A 24,424-nucleotide genomic window follows, 5' to 3' on the forward strand; every position below is an offset into this window, starting at 1 on the left:
TTGCTTCCACTTGCCAGTCAAGACATTCTGGTTTCAGTAGGCTCAGGCTTCTGAGATGCTTTAATTACACAGCCAACTAAAAGAGAAAGAAAGGATTAGCACAGATCACATCCCTAATTCACCATAAATCAACGTTTCTCATCACCACTTGGTTTGAATTGCAGTGTATTAGAAATGTATTGTGTGCAAATCGATTTTCCAATGTGCTGCATTCTGTGCACTATCGATTCGGTGGAGAAGCCACACAGCTGAAACAGCCAAGAGTCTGCAGTCAGTAATGGTTTGTCTGACCTATTTATCCATAACCCGCCAGTGACTCTTCTGCTTTTTTTCCAGTAACTTCTGCCATACACACAATACTACAAAGATACACAAAGCAAGACACAATAAACCAGGAGATTATTGTATTTTTTAAAATATATATGTATTTTCTGTCACTAACACAAGAAAAGAACTTGCATTATGACAATTCCTGTTCACCTCTTGATTAACACAGATTTGGCAACGGGGACGAGTTCCCTCCAGGTAAGTAAAACGGGAAATATTTACTATCACTTTACATCCACTTTAGCCCCAGGACAAGAACTCTCAGACAAGTTTACACAAGATAGCTGTGTTTTCTAGGCATTTTTAAAACTGATAATTTTTCTTTTAGGTAAAACAAACACTGCCACTTTGAATACTTCACTTGAGATGCTTGAAACTCTTCTTGCACTCACGTCTAAGCACTTCCCAGCATCTAGGAAACATCTTTTTCACACAGGGACTTAATATTACAAGGATGTATTACGTCTGCACACATGAATACAGATGTAAATAAGTGTGTTGGAAGAAAAAAGTGTCGTTATCCTCATCCCATTCCTCAATATTTCTCAGAGCTTGAACTTGTGAGTCCCTCTCTCAGCACCCTGACTGCTCTGTAAGGTGGCTGTAAGGTTGGAGGAAAAAACAGCTGCTCCCACCTGTGTTACTTCCACTGCCATAAAGATTTCAGAAATAATCAGAAGAACTGCTTATATTTTTGGCAGCTTTTTTTCTTCATAGAGCATTGGTTCTAAATGGAAAAAAGCAGGGGAATCCCTGAACTGGTGATTGAGCACCTGGTGAAGGGATGCTGTTGGCCTAAGGAACACATTGTTTGCACCTGTGCTCTCCCATCTGCCCAGAAGGGCTGGACCATCCTGGGCTCATTTAAGGGGCAGCCACTGAAGGGTGAGCATTTCTTGGACCTAGGCTGCTTCTTGAGGAGTGCTGCATTGCCAGAGGTGCTTTCCACTAGCTGGGTGAGTTTAGATCTTCTTATTGTATATAACTATTGGTCTACTTGTGAGCACTTTGGTATTGCCTGGAGCCTGCCAGCAGCTGTTTTGCTCCTTTTTGAGCAGGATGAAAAGCCTCGCTGCTGCTTCTCAAGCACCTTCCTTGAGCTTCTTCTCAAACATCTTCCCTGATGTGCTTTCAGCAGCACAAAGACACCAACTCCAGGAGAAATGCCCACACAGCCCTTAAACCTGCTGACAATACTGAATGTACCATGGAGGCATAGGGCACCATTTTCATAGCCTGTGAGTCATCCAAGGTGCTGATGTGGCAGAAGACAAGGCTATGGCAATGCACAGCTGCTGCTGAGAGCTTAGGTCAGGGCTTACCTCAGCCCCAGGGTCAGCAAAGCACAGAATGCTTTACCTGTATCTGTAGCTCTCAGTGGTGATGCTCTTCATTTTGGGGTGAGTACTCCTGTTTCTTTGAAATGCAGAATGTTTCTGTGCTGTATGGCAGTACACTGCTGAATTCATGTGATCTTAGGGGGAATATGGTTTAAAGAAGCTTACACAAGATGCCACGGGGATGTGGAACTACTGCAGTAAAGGCAGAGAAATAAGTGGATGCAAACCTGCAGAGAACCAGGATTCGTGAGTTCTGTGCTCACATAATGCTGTATAAAGAGCTTCCCCTCTGATTCCAGAGCACACCTTCCCTTATGCAGCCTGACATCACTATCCTTCACCTTTCATGCAGCAGCTTGTCAAAGCAAGAGAATCCTCAGCTCACAGAGGATAAAAGAAAACGTGCATGTGGTAAAACTTAAATCTGTGTTTCAAAGCACTGCTGGAAGGAGAAGATGTGACCTCTGTGCCATGCTTTCAGCCACTGGGCTCTGCCTATAGCAGTCCACCTGGAATTAAGCACACTGCAGCGTGCCTGTAGCACCACACCTATTCCAGAAGCTAAAATGGTGTTTGTTTGGGGTATGTGGGAACATAAAAGCAGAGAATGCGTGCCAGTGCTTCATCCCAGAGACTGCTGCAGCTTTCTTTGCTGGTGTGAACTCGGGAGGTAGAAGAACAGGGTGCAAAAGGAGTGTTTCTTCAGACAGAAACAATGCAACTGATTAAGTACAAATATGGTATGTTATTGTTACAGTGCCCTAAAGAGCTTTTGTGGTCACGCTCTTAAGAAAAAGGCAGCTTTTCCAAGAAATCTATTGTAGGGATGCTGAGCATTAATGTCTTGTCTGTTTTGATGCTGTTTGCTGCAGCCACCACGGGCTGCAACGCTTCTTCAAATGCTGCAGCACAAAGCCCTCATCTGTGTGTATTCTAAGAAATGAGTGCAACAAAATGCTCACTCAACACAAGAACAGTTTGGCATTTCTGCAGTGAAATATGAAGCTAAGGCCAAATTCTAAGGTCAAGTTTTCAGGCAATGCTTTCCCAAACTCTGATGGCTGTCTGTGCAAATGAAGGCATCGCGCTTTGGCCTGTGACTTGCACAGTGTGTGGAAAGCATTTTTCTTCTAGAAAAACAGAGCAATTTGAGCTGCGTAATTCTGGCAAACTGGGCTGGTAGTTCTTGCATTAATCATTTTATAGGGAGAATTTCTTTAAAGATAATTCAGGCCATTTTAAAAGGACACTGCTTTAGAGTCCAGTGCTGAAGCCTCTGTTATATTTGGCACCATGAGAAAGGAATAAGAATTGTCTTATTAACCTTAAAAGATGTGAAGATCTGCTTGGTACACGCTCAAAAAAGAACGTATCCATGTGGCAGGTAAGAAACACCATGATCTCAAAGCTGCTTTTCCTTTTGCTTCACACCTTTCTGCATTATCTTCCACACGTTGGTGTCTTTTTTTTTTTTCCTGTGTCCAAAAGATTGTAGGGATAAGTGTCTCTGGATGGCTGCCCTCTTCTGGGTGGAATGGAAAGATGTTTGATTATTGCCACATTGAGAAAATGCACTGTTCTTATTTTCCGGGGAGGACATCCAAATAACTTCTGTTGCTTCTCTGTGCAATCACAAAGGCTAAATGATGATTGATTTCCAGGTGAGATCCCAGGTGGCTGCCTTGCAGTTCTCAGTGTAGTTAGCCAACTGCCTGTGGCTTTTCTTTATCTTCTGTAGTTCTTCACGTTTGTATTCCTTCTGTTGTCTATCAGTGCTTAAAACACACCATTGTTTCCTTGCTGCAAGTGCTTAATCCTCCTTCATAAAAAATAATGGAAAACATTTCCATATCTCTTTACTGCTCAAGGTAAGCATGTTAAACACGGAATATTATGGCTAGAAGGGATTCTACATAATCTTTTCCTCTGCCCCAAGTCAGGATCAAACATTTCTTTGCTACTCTTGAGCTGTGTTTGGCTGAGCCCTGTTAAAGAGGGCCAATAGTGGGGATTTCTGCAGGCAACCCAGTGCACTGCTTCCCCGGTTAACTGTTAGCGTTCCTTCAGGTTTGTTTATCAACAGATGACATCAGTGAAGGGCACCAGAGATGAATTTCAAAAGGGCCCATTAATTACAGAGCCCGGAGTTTCTTTAATTTGAGCGCAGGGATTAAGATGCAAAGTAGAAATGCTGAAGACCTGGGGAAAAAAAAAAAAAAAAACCACCCTTAAAGAGTGTCAGCTCTTGACAGTGGAACCAGGAAGTCGGAGGCTTTTCTTGCTATTATGCATGCACAGTCATACAAGCAGTGCATGCTTTCAAACTTTCACTGCACATCTGTCCGTCACTGCACGGGCTAGGCACCAAGCCAGCAGCAGAATTCCTACGAGTCTGTGCAGCTCCCACACGTTTACAGCACTAGGACCCTGAGGGAGCTTGATTTCTGTGAGTCAGTGCAGCTAGCTGAGCCCTGAGAGCAGTGAATGAGGCTGGGAAGGCAGAGGGAATGTGAATGGCTCTTCTGGCTTGGGAAAGTATCCGCAGACCGGGGTGCTACAGACTACAAAACAGCCTGGACAGCCCTCCGGATTCCCGTCCCCTCTAAGGTGAGTGACCACACATCAGCACTTTTCACAAAGCCAGTCGTGTGGGATTGAACCCTGAGTTGTGGAAGTTTGGGATCTTCAGCATCAGCCGATGTGGTTTTTTTTTTTTTCTTTTTTGCTGTGCAGTGATTTTTGCACTCTCTTGAAGAGGAGTGTTTGAAATACAGGGTGCTCCTTGCTTAGAAAAACCCTGTTTGCTCAGAAAAATGTTGGTCTGGTGAAGCTGAGGATTATATCTGCTAATGCATGGTAAACTGTCTGCATGTTTGGAGCGTGTTCATGGAGCTTCTGTGCTTAAATTCAAAGCTTGAAACAAATCTTTTGTAAGAACAGTTTAACCTTAGGGAGGTAAGTATTCTCCTTGTGGTTTTTATCCAGGTAAATAAAAATCTAGTTCTACTTGCACAGCACAGCAGTTACTTCTGTATGGAAATTCTTGATTGCTTTAGTTCTCAACATAAGGCTTAATTATTTTTTCCTTTTCTTTTATGGCAATTCTACTGAAAATAACTTTTTTCCCCCTAATATGAATAGGAATTGTGGTAGTGTGAATGGCCCAAGGCAGAAACCTTCCAGCTGTAGGGACGGCTGGAGGTTACACCATCTGTATCCTCTAGGATGTCCACTTGAAAAAGCTTACAAATTGCCTTGACAGACTGAAAGTGACAGTGCTTATTGATTTATATGGGTGCTAACGCTGCTCTGTCTGATGCATCGGTCAGAGGCAAAAATGGGGATTCCAGTCACAGGGACGAGAAGAATTTGTGTGCTGGGAACAAAAAGTGCTTGTGCTTGAGTTGCTTTCTTCACTTTAAATTTCCCTTATATGCTCAAGGAGTTTTAAAGAAACAGGGGAAGTGAGCGTGCTTGTCAGGCTGGTTTTTCCGAGCTGCCACAACTTCAAAGTTGCCTTGTAACTATAAGACAAATCACTGATGGGTGTTTTCAAGCCTCAGTGTCACAATAAAGCCTTTTTCCTACTTTTCTTTTTGCGAAGCGTAAGTAAAATGTGACAATTATCTGCAGAAAGATGGGCAGGAAGTGAACTTGCCAGCAAGTTCATTTGGTCTTTGCACTTCTGAGCTGGTTTAGATATTATGGAAAACAGGCTTTTGTGAAAGTGACCCTGACAACCATCCCATGTTTGTCTGAGAGTCAGGAGGTTACAATACTGCAGCGGTGGGATGGAGAACCAGTAAAATCAGCAAGATTTGTCCCTGAAAGATGTTGAAGTTAGAGATGAATCCTTTTCTAATAGATCTCAGTAAGATCTGGAGAGGAACTCATTCTGATGAATGTGTGCAGCATAGTCGTGTCACATCTTGACTGGTCCCAGCCCCTCACCCTGAAGGGATGCATCAGTCCCACAAAAATGACAGCAAAGAAAGTAACCATGGCTTTATTTTTCTCTCTCTTAGCAAAGCAGTGTCCATTTTCTCAATCAAAAGCTCAAATTATCCTTTCAGATGTCTTCATTTAAATTCAGTGGGGAATTAGCACAAAGGATCATTCGAACCCACACGCCAAGTAGTTGTTATATGGAATGATAAGTTAGCATTTTGCAGCCATTATGTAGATTAATTCAAACATCAGATCAGACAAATACTTAATATATATATATAAAGGTTGGCATTTTTGAGGGCAAAATGCCCTTCTTTAGTGGGATAAACAGAACAGGGTCAACACATTTAAAGACTAGATTACTTCTATCCATAGAATAAATTACTGCTCTGTGACTTTGGGCACAGAGAAATGTTCCTTTAAGTGTAAATTCCATGAATTGCTTTTCTCTACAAAATGCTTTTAGAGCTAATAGAATGCTGAATGCACAACAATTAGAATCAATTGAATTCAATTGAAAGCATGGAGGAAAAAGTGTATCCATAACTTCAAGGAGGTAACGTAGTTCTGCCATTTGTTTCAGTTCTTAAGAAGAAATGTTAAAAATAAAAGGTTAATAACACGAATGCTTCATTCCAAATGAGTTAATATTCTAGCACCAACAGTCAAATGATGGTATTGGTGGCCTTAGAAGTGTCTTTTGAATATTAGTCCAATAAAAACTAGTGAAACCCAGTGCCTATCAAATGGGCTGCAGTGATGGTGAGCTCTGCAGGTAACTGCCCTCTCACCAGGAGGATTCAAAGGGCTGATTCAGAAACTGGTAGTGAAATAGAACATCTTCTAGGTGAGCTGATATGCTTGGAGAAATGGAAGATAACATCTTCCAGCACGACTTGTCTCATGGTAAGAGGCACATGTAACAATCCTACTGCTTTTATTTCGGAGTAGAAAGGCAGTTCTCCCTATTCTGAATTTGATTGGTGCACACTTGTCCAAGCCAATGTATTTAAAAGTGTTCAAGTAGATCTCCTCCTTTGGGATGGATGTCCTATGGGATGCGTGTGGCTGTATGGAGCCTTTTTTACAGCTCTGCTGAATTAATTACACAAAAAATACATGGCCAAGCAAAGCAAGATCCTTTCTGCTTATGCCAAGATAGGTGATACCTATTAGAGCACACACACCACTTTATCTGCCAGATTCCACTGACATTAAAGCTACTTGTGCATTGTAGATGGTGGCAGGAAGAATTCAGGCTTTTGATAGAAGCCTACACTATGCCCAGTATGGGACATATATAGATCCTGAATATTGCTTGTGGTTCTCATCGTTATCCACATCTCAGGAAAAGAATAAAGTAAAACAAGGAAGCATACTGGCTGTATTGGTGGGGAGTTGTAAAGTCAACAAAGCTGGTGAGAGTTGACTACAGCAGCCTACAGGTCAGCATGTTTCTGAGTGCACGAGGTCCAAGTGAAGCACACCCAAGGGCACCACACAACTGCTTTCATGTGCTCAGGTGGATGAGAGCACTTGATTACTTACAGGCATAATGCCTGCGTGGTTATATTCATTTGAATGATGTTTAAATTACACCATTACTGTACAGCAGGAGAAAACACACAAAGTACTGTTCAGTAGTTGGAGCCTTGCATAGAGCCATTAAAATGAAAATTACCATATTAGGAAGAAATTCTTTGCAGGAAGAGTGGTGGTGCAGTGACAGTGCTGCCCAGGGGGGTGGTGGGGTCACCATCCCTGGAGGTGGTCAAGAACTGTGGAGATGTGGCACTGAGGGATGTGGTTACGGCCATGCTAGGCATGGGCTGGCAGCTGGACTTGGTGATCTTAGAGGTCTTTTCCAACCACAATGATTCTGTGGGTCTATATGTGCATAGACATCGGGCTGTACCTGCATGCACCCATGAATGAGACTTTGCTTAAGCTCAAAATGAAAATGCTTTCATGATGTATTTGGAGATAACACACAGATGGCTTTACTGCTAAGCTTCAGTGGTGCCACTGAACAATGAATGAAACACCTCTGACTCTTCCTTGCCTTCGAGGCAATGATTATTTGCTAGTAAAGACTTTTTTTTTTTCTCAGCTCTTGCCCTTACAGTAATGCTCTGCGATTTTACAGCATGGTAGTTCACAGTATCAGAAGATCCAAATCAATATCGGACTCCCATCCCCTACTGCTGGGAACGGTTGTATTGTATGAACTTGGCTTTCAGATTTCATTGTACTTTCCTTCCAAAGAAAATATTTCATGGATGTTTCGTGCACACAGCAAAAATCCTGGGCTGGATTTTAGAATCCAGGCCCCTGCGTGCTTCCCTCAGTCTGACAGGAATCCCTATAATGTTTTTCTGAATGGTCGCTTTCAGAAATCATACCTGCAGTAACCAGAAAGCTTCATGTGCTTCCTGAATTAGTTTCTTTGGGCACAGGCCATTACAGTGATTCCAAAAAAATGTGTCCTGATCCTTGTTCTTTACTCCAAAATGTAATTTCCTGTTTCCAAACAGTGTATAACAATGTGCTAATAAAAGATCAGAGTGTGCTCCCATTGAACTGTTGTATATTGAGACTGTCACTGTCAGTGCAAACAGATCCAACCACAAAGGTGGACAAAAAGATGTAAAACAGAAGATAAGATGATTTTTTCCATGTCATTTTTGGCCTCTGTTTACATAACATCGACAGCAGAACCATCACTGCACTTGTTATGCAAATATGAAACTTCCAGGAATAAAAATGAATGCAATAAGTGAACAACTGTCAGGACGAACCTGCTTCCTTGTCATAGCAGATCATTTATTTGAGAATTCTGTGTTTTTTAAACGTGGTTTTATTTGCTTGAGGATGACTGTTTAATTTTTTTTTCCCTATTCTTAATCAGTTTGTATCTTTTCCCTCTGTGTTGTCTGGGAATAGAGACAGACCTTTCTGCGGTCTGGTTTATTGACTTGCTTTGCTTGTCTTTATTTTGTTATTGATACAACTGTATTCAATCCAGGCCATTAAAAAAAAAAAAAAAAAAAAAAATTGGAAAATTTTGTAATGGAAATTAACCAGGTACCTCCTTGCTGTGCATTACTTCGATTACGACACGTTTAACAGCTCTATCTCAAAGAATATCTGTTTTTTCCATTTTGAAATATATCTTTTATTTCTGGAAGCCTTTACGGCCTGGGTGACTCAGGTATTAAACACTGCTTGTTCATAAAGGCATTTCTTTGCCCTGCGGTGAACAACACAGCCTGCACTTTCTGAAATGCATCATTTCCTGCCCATTATTTTCATGATCCTTTCGAGATACTCTGTGTAGCAGCCCCAGCTCTGCAAGGTGTTTACGCTCACGCTTTACGACAGCCATGTGAGCAGCTCAGATGTCAAGAAAAACTCACAGTTCTGATGAACACAGCTGATCAGTGCAGCTCTGCTGGAATGCCATCACTGCGCCGATGATGGAAATTATTCTATTAAGGCCTTTAGGAAGGGCCACCAGCGCCCATCTGCAGAGGGTCAGTAGGCTGAGTTAACTGCAAACTGGTTTTTCACTGCAGCTATCAATTTCTTTTAATTCCCTCTTGCCTTCACCCAAATGCTGTTTTTAGGAGGACTGAACATAAAGGTAGAGAGAGAAATTATTTCTGGTTTACGTTACGTAGTGCAAAAAATTGGACTGAAACCGGGCTGAAAAACTGGCATTATAAACAGATTGAAACTTGGTGGGTATTCAATACATGGTTCATAAAGGGCCCAGTGGGAATTGGGAGTGAGAATTTATATTGCTTTCCACATTCCCCAAAACTCACGAGGGGAAGCTCCACATTGCCTGGAGAATTAATATGGCCTTGTGTGAAGACACACAGCCCAGGAAACAGGTCTGAAGTCTGGAGAAGAGCTCTGACAAAACCCTTCTCCTGTTTCTTTGAGCTTTATTACACTTTTCTCCCAGCACTGCCATCATTCAACAAACCATAAAAGCCAAATAAGAAATCGTCCATTTCTGGTGTTTATGTTGGGTGAAGCCATTAGAAGAATTCATCACCTTACGCCAGCGGAAAAATATAAAAGCAGTTATTGTTTACTTTGTAATATCTTATCTAAGGCTCTCACACCTCCTTTGCACAGCCTGTAATGGAGCTGGGTGAAGATGTTTAATTCCAGGTGTGTGATTTGCAGCCAGATTCTGCGTTGTAAGGTTTATCATTCTATGACTGCTAACTGAAGACGAGTGCTGTGTCCTATCGTGGAGGCTACAGGATGATTAGGGATGCATTAACTGCAGCGTGGTATTAAGGTGTTTTTTGTGCTTGGAATTTCCGATATTACCCACGGGATGGAAGAGCTTCACATGACAAATATCCAATATTTTACGTCAATGCAAGCAGGCAGTAAAATTGTGAAGCCATGTGAGTGCAAGAAGCAAGATGAGTCATTTACAGATGTGCTGATGATAAATTCTTCATCACTGCACGTAACCTGGGGCATCAGGAACTAGACTAATGTTCAGATAACCACTGTTTTTCCAAACTCTTGCCAAAAATCGACAGGAACTTTCTTCAGCTCCTGTTTGAAATGCTCACTGCTAGATATAAGAAAAAAAAACCCATAGAAATAAACTTTTTGGGATCGATTCCTCTAGAAAACAACAACTGAACTTAACTGACTTCACTCCAAACTACCCCATTTCCTTTCCAGGTGGGATTTTTGCTGCTCGTGGTAATATCTGCAAGAGTTGCAGTAGGTTGATATCTTCTAAAAGCTTCTAAAAATTTGCTGCCTTCTGTGAGTCTAAATCAGGGAGTTTCTGCCACTTATCTGTCCCAAAAACAAGGCAGCATTGCAGCACTGTTCAGAAAGAAGAATGTGAAAGGGCAAGTGCTGTGTTCCAGTCCCTTCATCTGTACATTGCAGCGTAACATAACGTAAGCTTGTAAAAGGGGTAATAAATTTCCAGTTGGAGGGGGCCCTGGTGGAAATCTTCTAATTGTTTTCCCTGCAAAATACGAATTTTCAGGAATGGATCAACTGCATGATTGGGAGAAAAAAAATCCCCACTTTCCATTTTATCAAAAATTCATGGTTGATATTTTGAAACAGTTGATTGAACTCAGTCACTAGGTCTTGATTACAGTCTAGCATTTCCTTCTGCGTAGGCTGATCCATAGGGAATGCCATTCATTCCAGCACTGAACTAGAGCAGGATGACTCAGATGATTAATCAGCTTTACTTTTTCTTATTAAGAAGCAAATATTTGACTTCCCCATCTGCTAAAGTGATGAGTGTCAAGCTCATGTTATAACACACATCATTTTGGTCACCCTTGACTCATGTTCTATGAGAGGGAAAGTAAACTCCTAGCCTATGATCCGTTATACAACCACAGGATTAATGAACACAAACAGCAGTACTGTTGCCTGTGTTTTCTGTTTGACATACAGTCCTTGTCATCTGGGGCCTTCCTCGTTGCTTTCTGATCAATATTTGTCCCTAATTTGGAAGCAACCTTAAGCTCGTGGTTTATGGGTTCTGACAGTGGTTATCTATCAGCTGGTAGAAAAGCAGCCACTGAAACCTGTATTTTGCCAAATCACTTCCTAAGCTAGAAATGAGAACAGAATCTGCAGATGAACCACGTCTCTAATCTTCAATTCAAACATTTGCTGAATTTATGATGTTAACAATTCGGTTAAAGATTCTTCTTGCAAAAATCATCATAATTAACCACAGAGCCTTTTTTTTTTTTTCCTTTCACTAATAGGTAAACCACAACAGAAATGCAGCAAAGTTTGTGATCGCCATCATGAAACGGACATAATGAACCAAGTAAACAGATTTCAATTAAAAGGCACAATGATTCTAGACAGACAAACCATCACTCTCCCAGCTCCCAACTAAGTAGGTCTCTGCATGGAAAGGCTGCCAGCTATGGGGAACAGTTTAGAAAGTTAATGACATTAAGAATGGGATTCATTGGCGATTGTAATTCTAACTTCACTAAGCATTGCCAGAGGCATGACATGAAGAAACAAGTACTATTTCAAGCAGACTGCAAAGCCAAGGGACAGATTAGCATCTGTTGGAATCGGCTCCAGTTGAGATTATTTATCCTTGAACGTCACAAGACTTCAGAATGCCTAAAAATGATTATTTTTAAACTTTTTTTCACAAATCTCTGAATTCGGTTCCTAAATTTAAAATGACCTTTCCCTGCGTTTTCATTGAATGCTTTCAAATAAGTGAGTGCGAGGTAACTCGCAGTTGGAAGGCAGGGGAAGGGGCAGTTCTTTCAAATTACTCATTGTCAAATTTAACCTTTTATGTCACAGAGGACAGGGAGCAGTTCTGCTGCTGCAGTACAGGCGGTGCAGCCTCCAAGCTGCTGATTTTCACATTTAGGCTGCGTTGCTGTGGACTTTGTTTCTGCCTTATCCCTCTCTATCCTTACTAATAAGATTAAGCCTTCGTCCACATTCTTCTAATTAAAATGCCATAATTCTGGGAAGAGATTTCAGGCCTACTTTTAGCGTAGTGATCAGGTATTATCAGTGTATCTGTGAGTTCAAGTTATCATTTTTCAATATGAAAGTTTGCACAAAGCTAGCACTCTGCATGCGGGCCAGAGAAATGCTCCTAACAAAGGATTATGTTATGAGTTATGTCTGAATATAACTCGTTATCCACAGTGATTAGAATAGCAGGCTTCATTTTGTAGCAGCATCAACAACATCCAAACGCTACAGCTTAGCTGCAGTGCTGCTCAAGCTGATGAGTTCATGGGTTTGGAGATGTCATCCAATAATTTGAGCAAGCAGAGGTTCCTCATATCTTGCTTGGAGCATTTCTGCATTTATCTGCAATGTTTTTCCCTTACTTCACTGTAAGAAGCACGTCCTGAGGTTCAAGCTGTGTTGCATGTACCAGCTGCAGCCTTTAAATGTTACTTACAAGTTATTATTTCTGTAGCTTCTCGTTCCCATAACAAGTTACCGTTCCAGGATTTGCAAACAGTGCCTCCTCCCACTTCATCTCCTTCCTCTGTATGCTGTTTTTTTAAACTATGTGAAGCTGAAAAAGAAGTTTTTGTTTAGTCAGCTCCTTGAGACTGTTTTGAAGAATGTACGGTGAGAACATTTTTTTGCAGTGCTTTGGTCATCCCAGTTCCAAGCATTTGCACATTCAATCTAATCGATTTTTCACATTGTGGAACCAGAAAAATGTTCTTGCCAAATATAATATAAGACCACGGGGGTAATAATGTAATAAAAGCAGTTGCAGTGATTTTCTAATCCTTCTAGAAGTAGCCTTCTAATCTATTCTTAGAATTTGAAACTCTGTATAAGGGGAAAGTCAATGAGCCACACGTAGTTTAAGTGTGAACGATGTAACATCAGTGATTAGCATTAAGGTTTATTTAGATCTAGGACAAGGCCAGAGAATTCTAGATGAAAAGCTGTGGAACCATGCAAGAGCACAACAAAAGGGAAACAACACATCTCCCCTGTTATGCTTTTTGACTGTAGCAAAATCTGAATTCGGTAACCAGGTGATGATGGAATACCAAAAATAAAAATGTAGGAATATTTACTCTGCAAGGGTAAGTGGTGGGTCCTGCACTTGGGTCACAACAATCTATACAGCAGTACAGGCTTGGGTAAGAGTGGAAGAGCATCTGGAAGTTGCCCAGTGGACAAGGAGGGACCCAGGGGTGCTGGTCAGCATCTGGCTGAGTGTGGGCCAGCAGTGCGGGCAGGTGAACAAGGCAGTGCCATCCTGGCCTGTATCAGAATTAATGTTTCCAGCTAGGGAAATGCTTGTTGCCTTTTTTGCAGGCGCGTGCCTCAAATATTGTTCAGCTTTAGGTCCTCACTAAGGAGGACAGTAAATTGTTCAAGGGCGTGCAGAGAAATGCAACAAAGTTGGTGAAGGGATGAGAAAATAAGACTTTTGAGAGGTGACAGAGGGAATCGGGGTTGTTTAGTCTGGAAGAGGCTGAGAGGAGAACTTCAAAGCTGAAAGTTTTTCTTGCACCCAACTTAAGTGTTCAGTTGTTTTGAATGTATGGGGGAAAATGGGTCACAGAACCACAACAATGGGAGGATTGGATTGTTACAAGACAACAAGATCATTACAATCTTCAGAAAAAGCTCAGGTTTTGCAATGCAAGTATCTGCCCAAATCTTTGCATGTCACCCCATATACAGCAGCACATGGCTCCCTGGTCACCATTGCTTGTTTGCTACTCATTCCCAATCAACATACCTCTCAAATTTAATCCAACCACTTGTTTGACAACAAACAATTGCTTATTTTTTTTTATGCATTTTTAATTTTTTTTAAAGGCATTTTAAATCTTAAGTATTATTCCTATGTAATCACAAAATCATAACTTATACGTATTTTTAACAAAATGAGTTGAATAGGGTAAAATAAGGCAGATGTAGATTGAGTGTGACTGTGTTGGGAAATCAACTATAATAGAAGAAAGTCAGTTTCTAAAGCTCATTCTTATTTTCTTGTCACAGTTTCCATATAGTCAGGTAAAGTAAGTCATTAGAGAAGGTCTTCAACCATCAGGAAGTCTCCATAGGTCTCATGAAGGTAGAAGAGCTGGTTAAGAAATATCAATGAATATCTTACAAGTTTAAAAAAATAAAAAACAAGGGAGCATAGACAGCTTTTAGAGAAAGAAACTGCTCAGTAGGGATGCTGCATTGTTCTTCAGGTTCTTCACCTTCTACAAAAGGGATTTCTACAGATAGGCCATAAGTTAGTGACCAGTTTGATTAAGTGATCTAATTGATGCATTCAGTGGTTTGATATTTTTTTCATGGGAGATACTAAATAGCACATACTCAATTCCATTACTATTTCTCCACTATCTCAGAAATTTCTAAATGATCACAGGAACATCTCCATTTTGTAAGATGGGAGTTTTATTTTGCAATCCTTTATCTTCAAGTTGTTTCTTTAATGGAATAAAAATCCAATATATCACTGTGAGCTCCTCTGGCCACAGAGTTTTTATGGAGTGCAAGCAGCTCAGCAGAGGTCCAACATACATTTGAAGTTTCTCTCAACTTCAGCCCTCTTTGCTGCCTTCTTCCTATATTCTGACTTGCCAAAACCAGACAGAATTCATCTTCCCTTTGGTATTTTCAGAATCCCCACCAAAATACATCTGATGCTTTTAATCAGTATGAATGTATTGGGAGATAAGATGAAATTCCTTTTTGAGGTAAAGAATGAACGGAACGGGACAGTCTGAAACACAGAGCTATTAAACATTGAGAAGAGCATCACTATCATTTCTAGGTGCTGTTTGTGCTCACATAATGTTCTGTTCCAGGTTCCAAGGAAGGTCCCTAGATCCAAAGATCTAGAGAAGCATTACAGGTTATGGAATCTATCTTTGAGAATCTGAACGTGACATATCAGCTTACTTTATTTTCTTCATTTTTGGAGTCGTTACACTTCATGCATCACACTTGAAGATGTGTTCTATCTCTGAACATCTCATTTGTTCAAATTTGTTTGCACAGCGGTAGAAAAATGAAGAAAGATTTTAAAAAGAGAGCTTGAATTATTATTATTATTTTTTTAAAGCTAGTATCACTCTTAGAATTCAGATGGTTCTTATTAACAAAGGTTTGGACAAGAATCAGGATTTACATTCCCTTCTGAATAGCTGGAATAAGATCATTAGTTGGAAAAGCTTACTGGCCCTTAAAGACGTATTTTTCTGCTGTAACTACTTTTGGCTGTAAGATGGGATACTAACATTGTAGTCTGATTACCCTTTACTTTCTCTTTCCAGATGAATTCTAGTTTGATACTGGCACTATCATTATTAAAAAAAAAAAAAAAAAAAAAAAAAAAAAAAAGGGCTGAAATTCCAGCTCTTTCATGTGGTACAGCACATCTTTTAGTTCTTTGGACTTCATTTCGGGTCATTTCATATTGGAAACCAAAAATCCCAAGGTACACACCTGGCACAACCAGCTCCAGAACCATCTGGGAAAGGTGCAGAGAGAGGAAAGGACAAGGTGGGATGGATCTGTTTGCACGGATCTCAAACAGAGCCAACTTGGAGATGGATTTCTCCCATTCGTGCTGGCAGTAGTTTCCCTGTCAGTGCCTGAGATCTCCAGTCACTGCTGGTGCTGGGGAATTAGGGTGTAGGAAACCCTGCTGTCCTACGAAACACACACACACTTTGTAGTCCACGCTGAAAGCATCAAACAAATCAACATGTCATCACGTGTCAGTCTTTAATTTTAGGGTATGCTTTCAAACATTGTAATATGGAGATTAGATACAACTGTAATAGGTTAGGTAACTTCTTTCCAGCATTTTTCTCTCTAGCTAACTTCAGTTTACCATTTTTATTCCATTGAGGCCATTGACTTCAGGCTAATCAGATTCACATGATCCTTCTAAAGTTGGTTTCTGTTATTTATTTTCAGAGAGATTTATCTCAAGTGGCCATTAACTCATTTTTCCCTCACTGCACTAAAGGGATTTCTATCCAAACTGAGATCTGATATCTTTTATTTGTTGAATATCAGTTTGTTATCTTATATATGATATAATTGTCTGTCAAAGCAACTTTGTGCACGTTCATCAGTGTGTGAATGGTCAATCTGGCACAAAAAGAGCTGCATCCCATTGCAAGCTGAGCTCTGTGTGTCCTGTGCAAGAATCTTCTCCTTGTTGTGCTCTTCTGTTAAGAGTCTCCAATGTCTACTGCAAGAATCCAGCACCTGTTGCTGCAGGCTGCATCTCTCCTACTGGGTAGCTTCATTTGGAGTGACTGGCCTGTCAAAGAAGCCAGAAAGTTGATGGGCAATAGACTTGGTTTGTTTTCTGGGGTCAAAGTGTGTATAGAAATCCAAAGGAACTGTGCTCCTTCGTTCCGCTGCTGAGGGCTGAGGTTTGGGAACAAACAGAACTGGGGTTTTAGGAGCCCTTCGTGGTGCTCTGAAATCATCCCCTGAAGTGAGGCCCAGGCAGGCAGGCGCAGGGAAGATGTCATCTCAAGGTTGCTTCTTTGCAGAGGCATTAGCAATTGAAATATTTGGGTACCGGTTCAGGAGGATAGGAGTGACAAAATCAGGTGCTTGCAAATAAGTCATTCTGATTACTTACGGCCCAAGAAGAATAAAATGAAGCTTAAATAAAAATGCTTTCCAAATTCTGATAGGTTTCTGGTTTGAATCCTCACCCTGCAGACCATGATTCACAATACCCTTTTTCTTTAGCTGTCCAAGGACAGAAGCATGGTGGGCTATCAAGCATCCTTATTATTCTCACTGCCTAGATTAAGGCTGTGTCCATCCTGTGATGATGATGATCATGGTGACACAATGGATGATCAGGGCAGCATTTTTCTCAGTCTGCTGCTCTCCCTAGCAATACTCAAAGGAGCATTTCAGTACTGGAGGCCTTCAGAACAAAAGGAAGTACATGAGACACAGGTAATTTCCAACTGGCTCTTCAGCATACATAAACCTCTTATTTACAGGATGAGTCACTGTAGATGTAATAGAGGAATTAAATCTTGAATTCATTAAAAATTCCCATTTTCTTGCTCATCAGCTTAGTGAAGAGACTAAGGAATAGGAATAAGGTGATCTTTAATTTTTTTTTTCCCCCAAAGTTCGTATTCTTGAATGCATGTAAATTCTGAAGCGAGACATTAGGAGGATATTATATTCATCTCTGGGACTACTAGGTACAAAGGAATAGTGAGTAGATGCTGTCTTCAGCATCATTTGAATAACACTGCATGATTTACTGGATTCTGCCACAGCTGGCAATCCGGGAAGAAGACAGCAAAAGAACTTAAAAAAATACAACCTTCTGAAAATAAACTCTTTTGTGGTTAAATAAGCAGCCAGTTGGAACTGAAGCTGTGTTTTCTTAGGGTGGCAGAACAGTAGGAAAAGCTGTTGGATTGTTTTTGGCAGCGGTCACTATTTTAGATCTATCATTACTAAACTGACAGAGTACATTGAAAGGGTTATTGCTTTATTAGTACATTCTTCCAAAAAACACAGCATACAGAAGTGCTGCACAAAGCGATACAATGAGCACATAACACGAGCTCGGAAGATTTCAGGTTTATGAAAATGAAGCTGTTGTATTTGGATCTTGGTAGCAGAACCAAACACAGTAAGCACACAAAATGGCAGCCAGCTCTCCTGTGGACGTGTGGCAGGCGTAAAATGAAGTCAACTTCAGAAAAAATGGAGCATTACTTTGTACATTGATGTTAGGAGCATGCTCTCCATAGCAGCTGCACATTAATTTCCACACTGAATCTATCGGGATACTTTGCTATATGGGAGCACCTTGTACAACTCTGCTTTATCTTATTAAATGGGACAGATCAGTTACCTAAGTATTTAAGATGAATTTACAGTCTGAAACGTATTCTGCTGAGAAGAGAGCTGAATACTGGATTCATCTGAGAAGAAAGAGAATGGTTTTCCTTTGATTTGGGTCTAGGTGATCATTTGCAGTGTTACAATTAAGATGAGTTATTTTTTGCCTTGATAGTAGCCAGTGGTCCAGCACTTAAATCTGCGTCTTCGTGTGCCTGCAAATTTTGTACCCTCAAATTCTTTTCAAATATCAGCAAAAATCAGATAATTCTTTGATAACAAACAGCCATCTCATCATTCCCCTTTGGAATATCTGTTGAATTCAGGTTATGATGTGCAAGAGCACACATGAATGAAAGATTTTAAGCATCATCTCTTCACCAAAACAGTGCTGATTCCACACAATCAGCAGAGTCCCATCACCACCACTGGATATCCTGTGTGATGTTTCACCTGTATTATTTTTTTCCTTTGGAACTATCCTGTAGGTATTATAAATGCCTGTGTGGTCCTGGCAGACCTGCTTTAGGTGGCTCTACTTGAGCAGGTGGGTTGGATCAGATGGAGGGAAGGTTTGGATTGGATGTCAGGGGGAAGTTCTTCATAGAGAGAGCAGTGAGGTGCTGGAACAGCTGCCCAGAGAGGCTGTGGATGCCCCGTCCATCCCTGGAGGTGTTCAAGGCCAGGTTGGATGGGCCCTGGGCAGCCTGGGCTGGTGCCAGATCTGGAGGTTGGTGGCTCTGTATGTGGGGGTTGGAACTTGATGATCCTTGAGGTCCCTTCCAACCCAAGCCATTCTATGAGATGGCCTCTGGAGGTGCCTTCCAACCTAAACCATGCTGTGCTTTTGTCTCTGGTTTTCAGTGAGTACTGATGACATGTGGTGTCATCACCTGTAAGCAGATTTGCCTTCCAGATGAAGAAGATGGGAGGTCTGAATCCTCATCTGTCCGTATCTGTTGTGCAAACTGAGCTCAGATGGTTCCATCAGCAAGCATTGCTTGGTTATGCTGCATTTCTCCTGCTTACAGTGAGCCTGTAAGATGCCTGAGAGGGATTGGGGACAGTGGATAATTAAGTAGGATCTCGTAAAGGGGCTGAATAAGGTATCTTGTCTTACAAGCACACTGCTTGTGAAAGCCAAGATCGGCACTTCAGACAATTAATACAGCATAACAGTGAAAAAGGCACAGCTCAGAGAGTCAGGAGCGTGGATTTGTCCCTGTACTCCTGCTATTGGGTGGGGAAGGGCACTGAAAACATGTATTTGCTGGCTATTTACTGAAACAAATACTTCTAATTCTAGTTGAACACTGAGTAAGCAACTCCCAGACTCAGCTACGCAGCCAAACTGGCCCGATGGCATGCTGCAACAACCCCAGCTCAGCATCTGGATGAAATAAAGAGCTTTCTCAGGAGCAGCTTTTCGTGCAATATACACAGAGGTAAGCACAGCACACACACAGCAGACTGAAATCTTGTATTACCAGCATCACACAGCAGTCCAAACATCTCTACCAGGGGAAGTGTTTGTATGAGGATAGGTAGCAGGGCGTCTGATGAACAAATGAGGGAAGAACTGTCATCCTGAAATTAAAAAGTAATTGATCTGTCTTCTGAAAAGTGAAGATGAGGGCAGTTTGCATTTAATACTCTTATTTTTTGGAAATGCTTGGTTCTCTGACATATTAAACAAGCTGCATCACTGGTATCTGCTAGCTAGCTATTGTTTGGCTAATAGGGGAGTTCCCACGTATCTCTTCTTCCCATATTCTGCCTCCAGAAATGCCTTTTGTGGAAAATGGTTTATTACAATGAGAGAGAATTCACTTAGAAGTCACAGGGCTCATTAAATATCCTCTGGTTTTGTACAGCTGTTGCATTTTTGGTATTGAAAGGTTTGTGGTAACAGTTGTGGCCCATGTTACAAAGGCTGTAGTGCCAGCACTGGTGCTGCTGTGCATCTCCAGGGAAGCTCAGGTGGCTGCACTGGATGGGAACTATGTGAACACTTTGCAGAAAGGACCATGGAAGAGTCCAGTAGCTAAACACAGAACAAATTTAGAAACAACCCCCTAAAACAACTTGTAAAACACCTTCACATCAGCAAAAGTCACAATCCTGACAGTCTTAAGGCATGCCTATTCCATAAATGTTAATTCTTTTGCTTGCACTGTCTTTGAGATTAATCCACTTTTTGAATCTGTTTTTTTATTTCTAATTGTTTTCTACTATGTTATAATAGATTAAAAGATTCAGTTCTGAATCTTCAGGAAAGTACCACATACCCCAAATACATTTGCTTGTGTTTGGGCCACGATCCCATAGAATGCTTTGCCAGAAGGACAGGAAATACAAAGAAAGATTTAAAATATGCAACCTAAGAAGCTCGGAGAAAAAAGTATGGCAGAAAATCAGGAAAGAGCTCTTTGCTGGCATTGCTATGCCTCTTTTCTATAGAAGGGAATAATAAAAATGGGTATTATGTATAAAACGATAGGCTGAGGCTGTTCTGGCATGTCTGAATTGCGCCTGGAGTTCGTTCTGCAAACCTTTTCCATTAACATTTCTGTTGGAAAAGCCAACTTTTTAGAGATGCAGTGACCCATCTGATTTTAATTTGGTTGTTGAACAAGGGGTTACTCTTTGAGTTGTGCACAGCCAAGCTATTGAGCTACACCTAGTTCTATTTCCTTGTACAGCTGATGATGGCTGCTCAAGTATGAGCAGCATGTGGGCAAGCAGCAACCCTCAGCCTTCTTTTAAGTAAATTAAAGTAGCTGGAACAGTAAGGACTTTCTCTGTGAGAGGCATTTGACTCCTAACCATCATATCATCCAGTCCAAAGGCTGCAAGGAGAACTGCTACTGTTGCTTATGGCATTTCTCTCTTTTGTCCCCGTGATGCAGGGACTGTAGCATCTCTTCAGTCTATTTGGCATGTCCTGCTGATTTCTTAAATGCTTGCTCAGCCCTGCACAAACACAGCTGTTTATTTCATTTCAGCTCGTTTGAGATAAGAAGTATCCACACAGGACCCTATGGTGCACGTCAGGGTTCTGCATCCCAGCAAAGCTTTAGTGCCTCTTTGAATTCTAGTTTGAGAAAGCTGAGCAGGAAGGAGTGAAGTCAACAGTCATTGACCCAAACCCAGAAAAACATTAGGACATGCTGGGAAATCACAGCAGAATTGCACAGCCTGATTCCTCTGTTTGAAAAACCCTGTTTGTCCAGTGGGTGTGAGGCTGCCTGCCTGCTGGCTGGACGCTGCAATTCAGGGCCAGCTGAAGCACGTCATGCAAAACAGAGCACCAGGACAGGGGAGGAGCCTGCATTGATAGGGTTTTATGTTTTTTTCCTGTTTATATCCAGTCTGTACCTCATAGTTCTTCACAGAGGAATACAATGTCAGCCCTTGACTGCAATTTCAGATCATGTTTTCAATGCCTGTGCTGCTGATTTGTTCCCTAACATATGGCTGATTTAGTCAACACATGGCAGTTACCTAATAAAGCATTACTGCTGCTGGTGTTCCAGCATAATATTGTTCTTAGAGATATTTTAGATATTTGTCCCGCATTTTTCCACACCCAAACAGATGTGCACATTCTCCAGGCTACAGGAAGACTAGCACTGACTTTGGGTCTGCTATACAGGGACATGTGTGCAACTCCTTGCTCGTGGCACTGAAAAAAGGACGGTGTGTTCCTCTGTGCCCAGTACTGTGACCATAATGGTTTTAGCTATGCTCTACCTAAGATACCAACCAGAAATAGTCTGTCACCCATGGTGCTCCTATGTAATACCCATATTTGTCCTAATAGGCAGCCTGAACTTGGACAAATCCCATCTGCCCTTGTGACATGTGATGTCTGAGCTCTTCTGGGAAGGAGCGTGGGCTTTATCTGCCCCAAATCAGCAATGTGGTGCGTCCCGAAAGGGCAGATGGGATAGATGGAGGCTGCTGGAGGCTGCTGAGCCAGCCAGAGTGCTGGGGCCTGTCCACATGGCAGGTAAGTGTGGCTGGGAGTGTGTGCTAATGGCCGGATTCAGGGGGTTCCCCCACTTCCACAAACACCAGCTCGGTGGTCCCCACCCTCACCCAAAGGACAGCCATGCAGACGGATGAACTAAACAGACAGCTGTTTTAGCCAAGGTCCTATTTCTATGCTTGCTCCTCTGCAGGGTATTTGCAGCCAAAAGACCAGTGCTGGCCGAAAAGGTTATTGCAAAAATCACCAGAGATTTTACTCCTGGGAACATGCTGTCGCCATATGGTCTCCGCGTTAATAATACCAAACAAGTGCTTCACAGTGTTCTAATAACAAATACCAGAGGAATTAATAATAATCTAGCTATTATTTTCTAATGTTCTCACTTTATGAACAACTTTTATACTGTCTGAATGAGCTCTTCTGGAAGATCAACATCTGGCACCCACGTGAGAACCTGATGAAACCTGTATGGTCCTGGGTATCTTACACATTTATTGCCAGCAACACCATCTGTTTCTGCCAGCGTGGCTTACAGTAATACTACATTTTTCTTTTGTTCTAGGTGCATAGCGTAATGTCCATGCTGTACTACACTCTGATTATAGCTTTTTTGATCGGCACACAGGCAGCTCCAAAGTCAGAGGACAATGGTCCACTGGAGTATCCTGCAGAACACTCCTTACCCAGTACACAACAGAGTAACGGACAGCACATTTCCAAGGCAGCCCCACAGACAAGCCACGGCCGCTTTGCTTGGATGCCAGATGGAACGGAAGATTTAAATATCGCGATGGACCAAAATTTCTTTAAGAAGAAGCGTTTCCGGTCTTCTCGGGTCCTGTTCAGCACGCAGCCACCTCCAGTGTCGAGGAAAGGACAGAATACGGGATTTCTCAGCAGCGCAGTCTCTCTCAACAGGACTGCCAGGACCAAGAGGACTGCACATCCCGTACTGCACCGGGGAGAGTTCTCAGTGTGTGACAGTGTCAGCATGTGGGTCGGGGACAAAACCACAGCCACTGACATCAAAGGCAAAGAGGTGACCGTGCTGGGAGAGGTCAACATTAACAACAACGTTTTTAAGCAGTACTTTTTCGAGACCAAGTGCAGGGACCCTAGGCCAGTGTCCAGCGGGTGCCGAGGGATCGATGCGAAGCATTGGAACTCTTACTGCACCACAACACACACCTTCGTCAAAGCACTGACCATGGAGGGCAAGCAAGCAGCCTGGAGATTCATCCGGATTGACACAGCCTGTGTTTGCGTGCTCAGCAGGAAATCGGGGAGACCCTGAGACGGAGCTGAACCCCACAACAACATCCTCCTATCCCCCTACCTCAGCCTGTAAATTATTTTAAGTTAAAAAACAAAAAAAAGGACTGCATGGTGTATTTATAGTTTATACAATACAAAAAGAACCTCGTTATTTATTAAACTCTTTTGGAAACCTTTCGTGTTTTGCAATTCATTGACCAGCCGGACTCTTCAAAAGACATTCACCTTTGTCATAATGCAGCCCTACAGCTCTGAGCTGTTCAAAGGGCCACTGGACAATCTCTGTTCAGCATTCTGCAGAAGTGCAGTGCTTTTGCAGCCCTTACGTGTATCCCTCTCTTCCACAACAGTTTCCATCACGCAACCCGTCAGCTTACTTAGACAAATAAGCTGAAATGTTTTGAGCAGTTACCAAGAGGCTGAAAAAAAGTCTTTTCAAAACTTGACTCTCGTTCTACTAATTATCCGTAGAGGTATTAGTCTTATTAGTCATATCAGTGAATTCCTGGTAGAAAACACTAATCTTCATGATGCCAGATGCATTTCTAAGCATGACTCGTAGTGCGTTTTTTTACAAATTGGCAAAGTGTTTTCACTGCAAAAATGATCCATTCTCAATTATTTTTGAATATTTGTCTGCATACGAGCAGAATCCAGGTATATGTATTTTTTAATTAAAATGCTGTTCTACAGCTCATTGCTCATGTATATATTATACATGTAAACCTAAATATGTAAGTCAAAAACCTTCACGTAGTCGATAATTAAACAGTAGGAATGATCTGAAGGTGGTTTTTTGGCAGTGAGGCATTGACACAGGAGCAAATGTTTTCACGCGTGATAGAAAAAAAGATCTAAAAATACAAGTCCGTGTTTTAGCAAGGAGCCCCAAAACAAACCCTGTGCTCATCATTTCTGTGCTTTGGAGAACACTGATTTCGGGAAGCAACAGCGGAGCCTGAGCTCCATGCTGGGTGTTGCAGTCATTACTCAATGGATAAAGCTGTGTTTTCTCTCTCACTGTTTCCTTTGGAAGAACAACTGCTATCCATTGTAGAAACTGTTTCAAAACAAACACCATTAGGGTTTTTAGCTTTGTTTCTTCCAAATCCTAGAGGGCACACTTCACTCACAC

At 41.7% G+C, this 24,424-nt stretch overlaps 1 protein-coding gene and 1 long non-coding RNA gene across 4 annotated transcripts in view; one reads left to right on the forward strand and one right to left on the reverse strand.

The window, feature by feature from the left end:
- The first annotated feature begins 3,936 nt into the window (after window positions 1–3,936).
- On the forward strand, window positions 3,937–23,465 carry NGF (nerve growth factor). 3 transcript variants are annotated; one of them, XM_090124358.1, is made up of 3 exons: window positions 3,937–4,274; window positions 19,327–19,465; window positions 21,844–23,465. In XM_090124358.1, exon 3 carries the CDS (start codon window positions 22,589–22,591, stop codon window positions 23,306–23,308), a length of 720 nt encoding a protein of 239 aa, XP_089980484.1. In that variant the 5' UTR covers window positions 3,937–4,274; window positions 19,327–19,465; window positions 21,844–22,588; the 3' UTR covers window positions 23,309–23,465. The 3 variants fall into 3 exon arrangements, with proteins under 3 accessions (XP_089980484.1, XP_031461792.2, XP_089980483.1); XM_031605932.2 differs by having other exon boundaries at window positions 22,577–23,465; XM_090124357.1 differs by lacking the exons at window positions 3,937–4,274; window positions 19,327–19,465 and having other exon boundaries at window positions 21,892–22,032; window positions 22,577–23,465.
- Window positions 12,023–24,424, reverse strand: part of LOC149915033 (uncharacterized) — a 33,866-nt gene continuing 21,464 nt past the window's right edge. Inside the window, exon 3 of the long non-coding RNA XR_016459825.1 lies at window positions 12,023–12,702. This is a non-coding gene — a long non-coding RNA (uncharacterized LOC149915033). The remainder of the gene's footprint in view (window positions 12,703–24,424) is intronic.

This window comes from Phasianus colchicus, chromosome 25 (genome assembly GCF_987193195.1).
Source record: "Phasianus colchicus chromosome 25, bPhaCol1.hap1.1, whole genome shotgun sequence".
NCBI classification, from domain to species: domain Eukaryota; kingdom Metazoa; phylum Chordata; class Aves; order Galliformes; family Phasianidae; genus Phasianus; species Phasianus colchicus.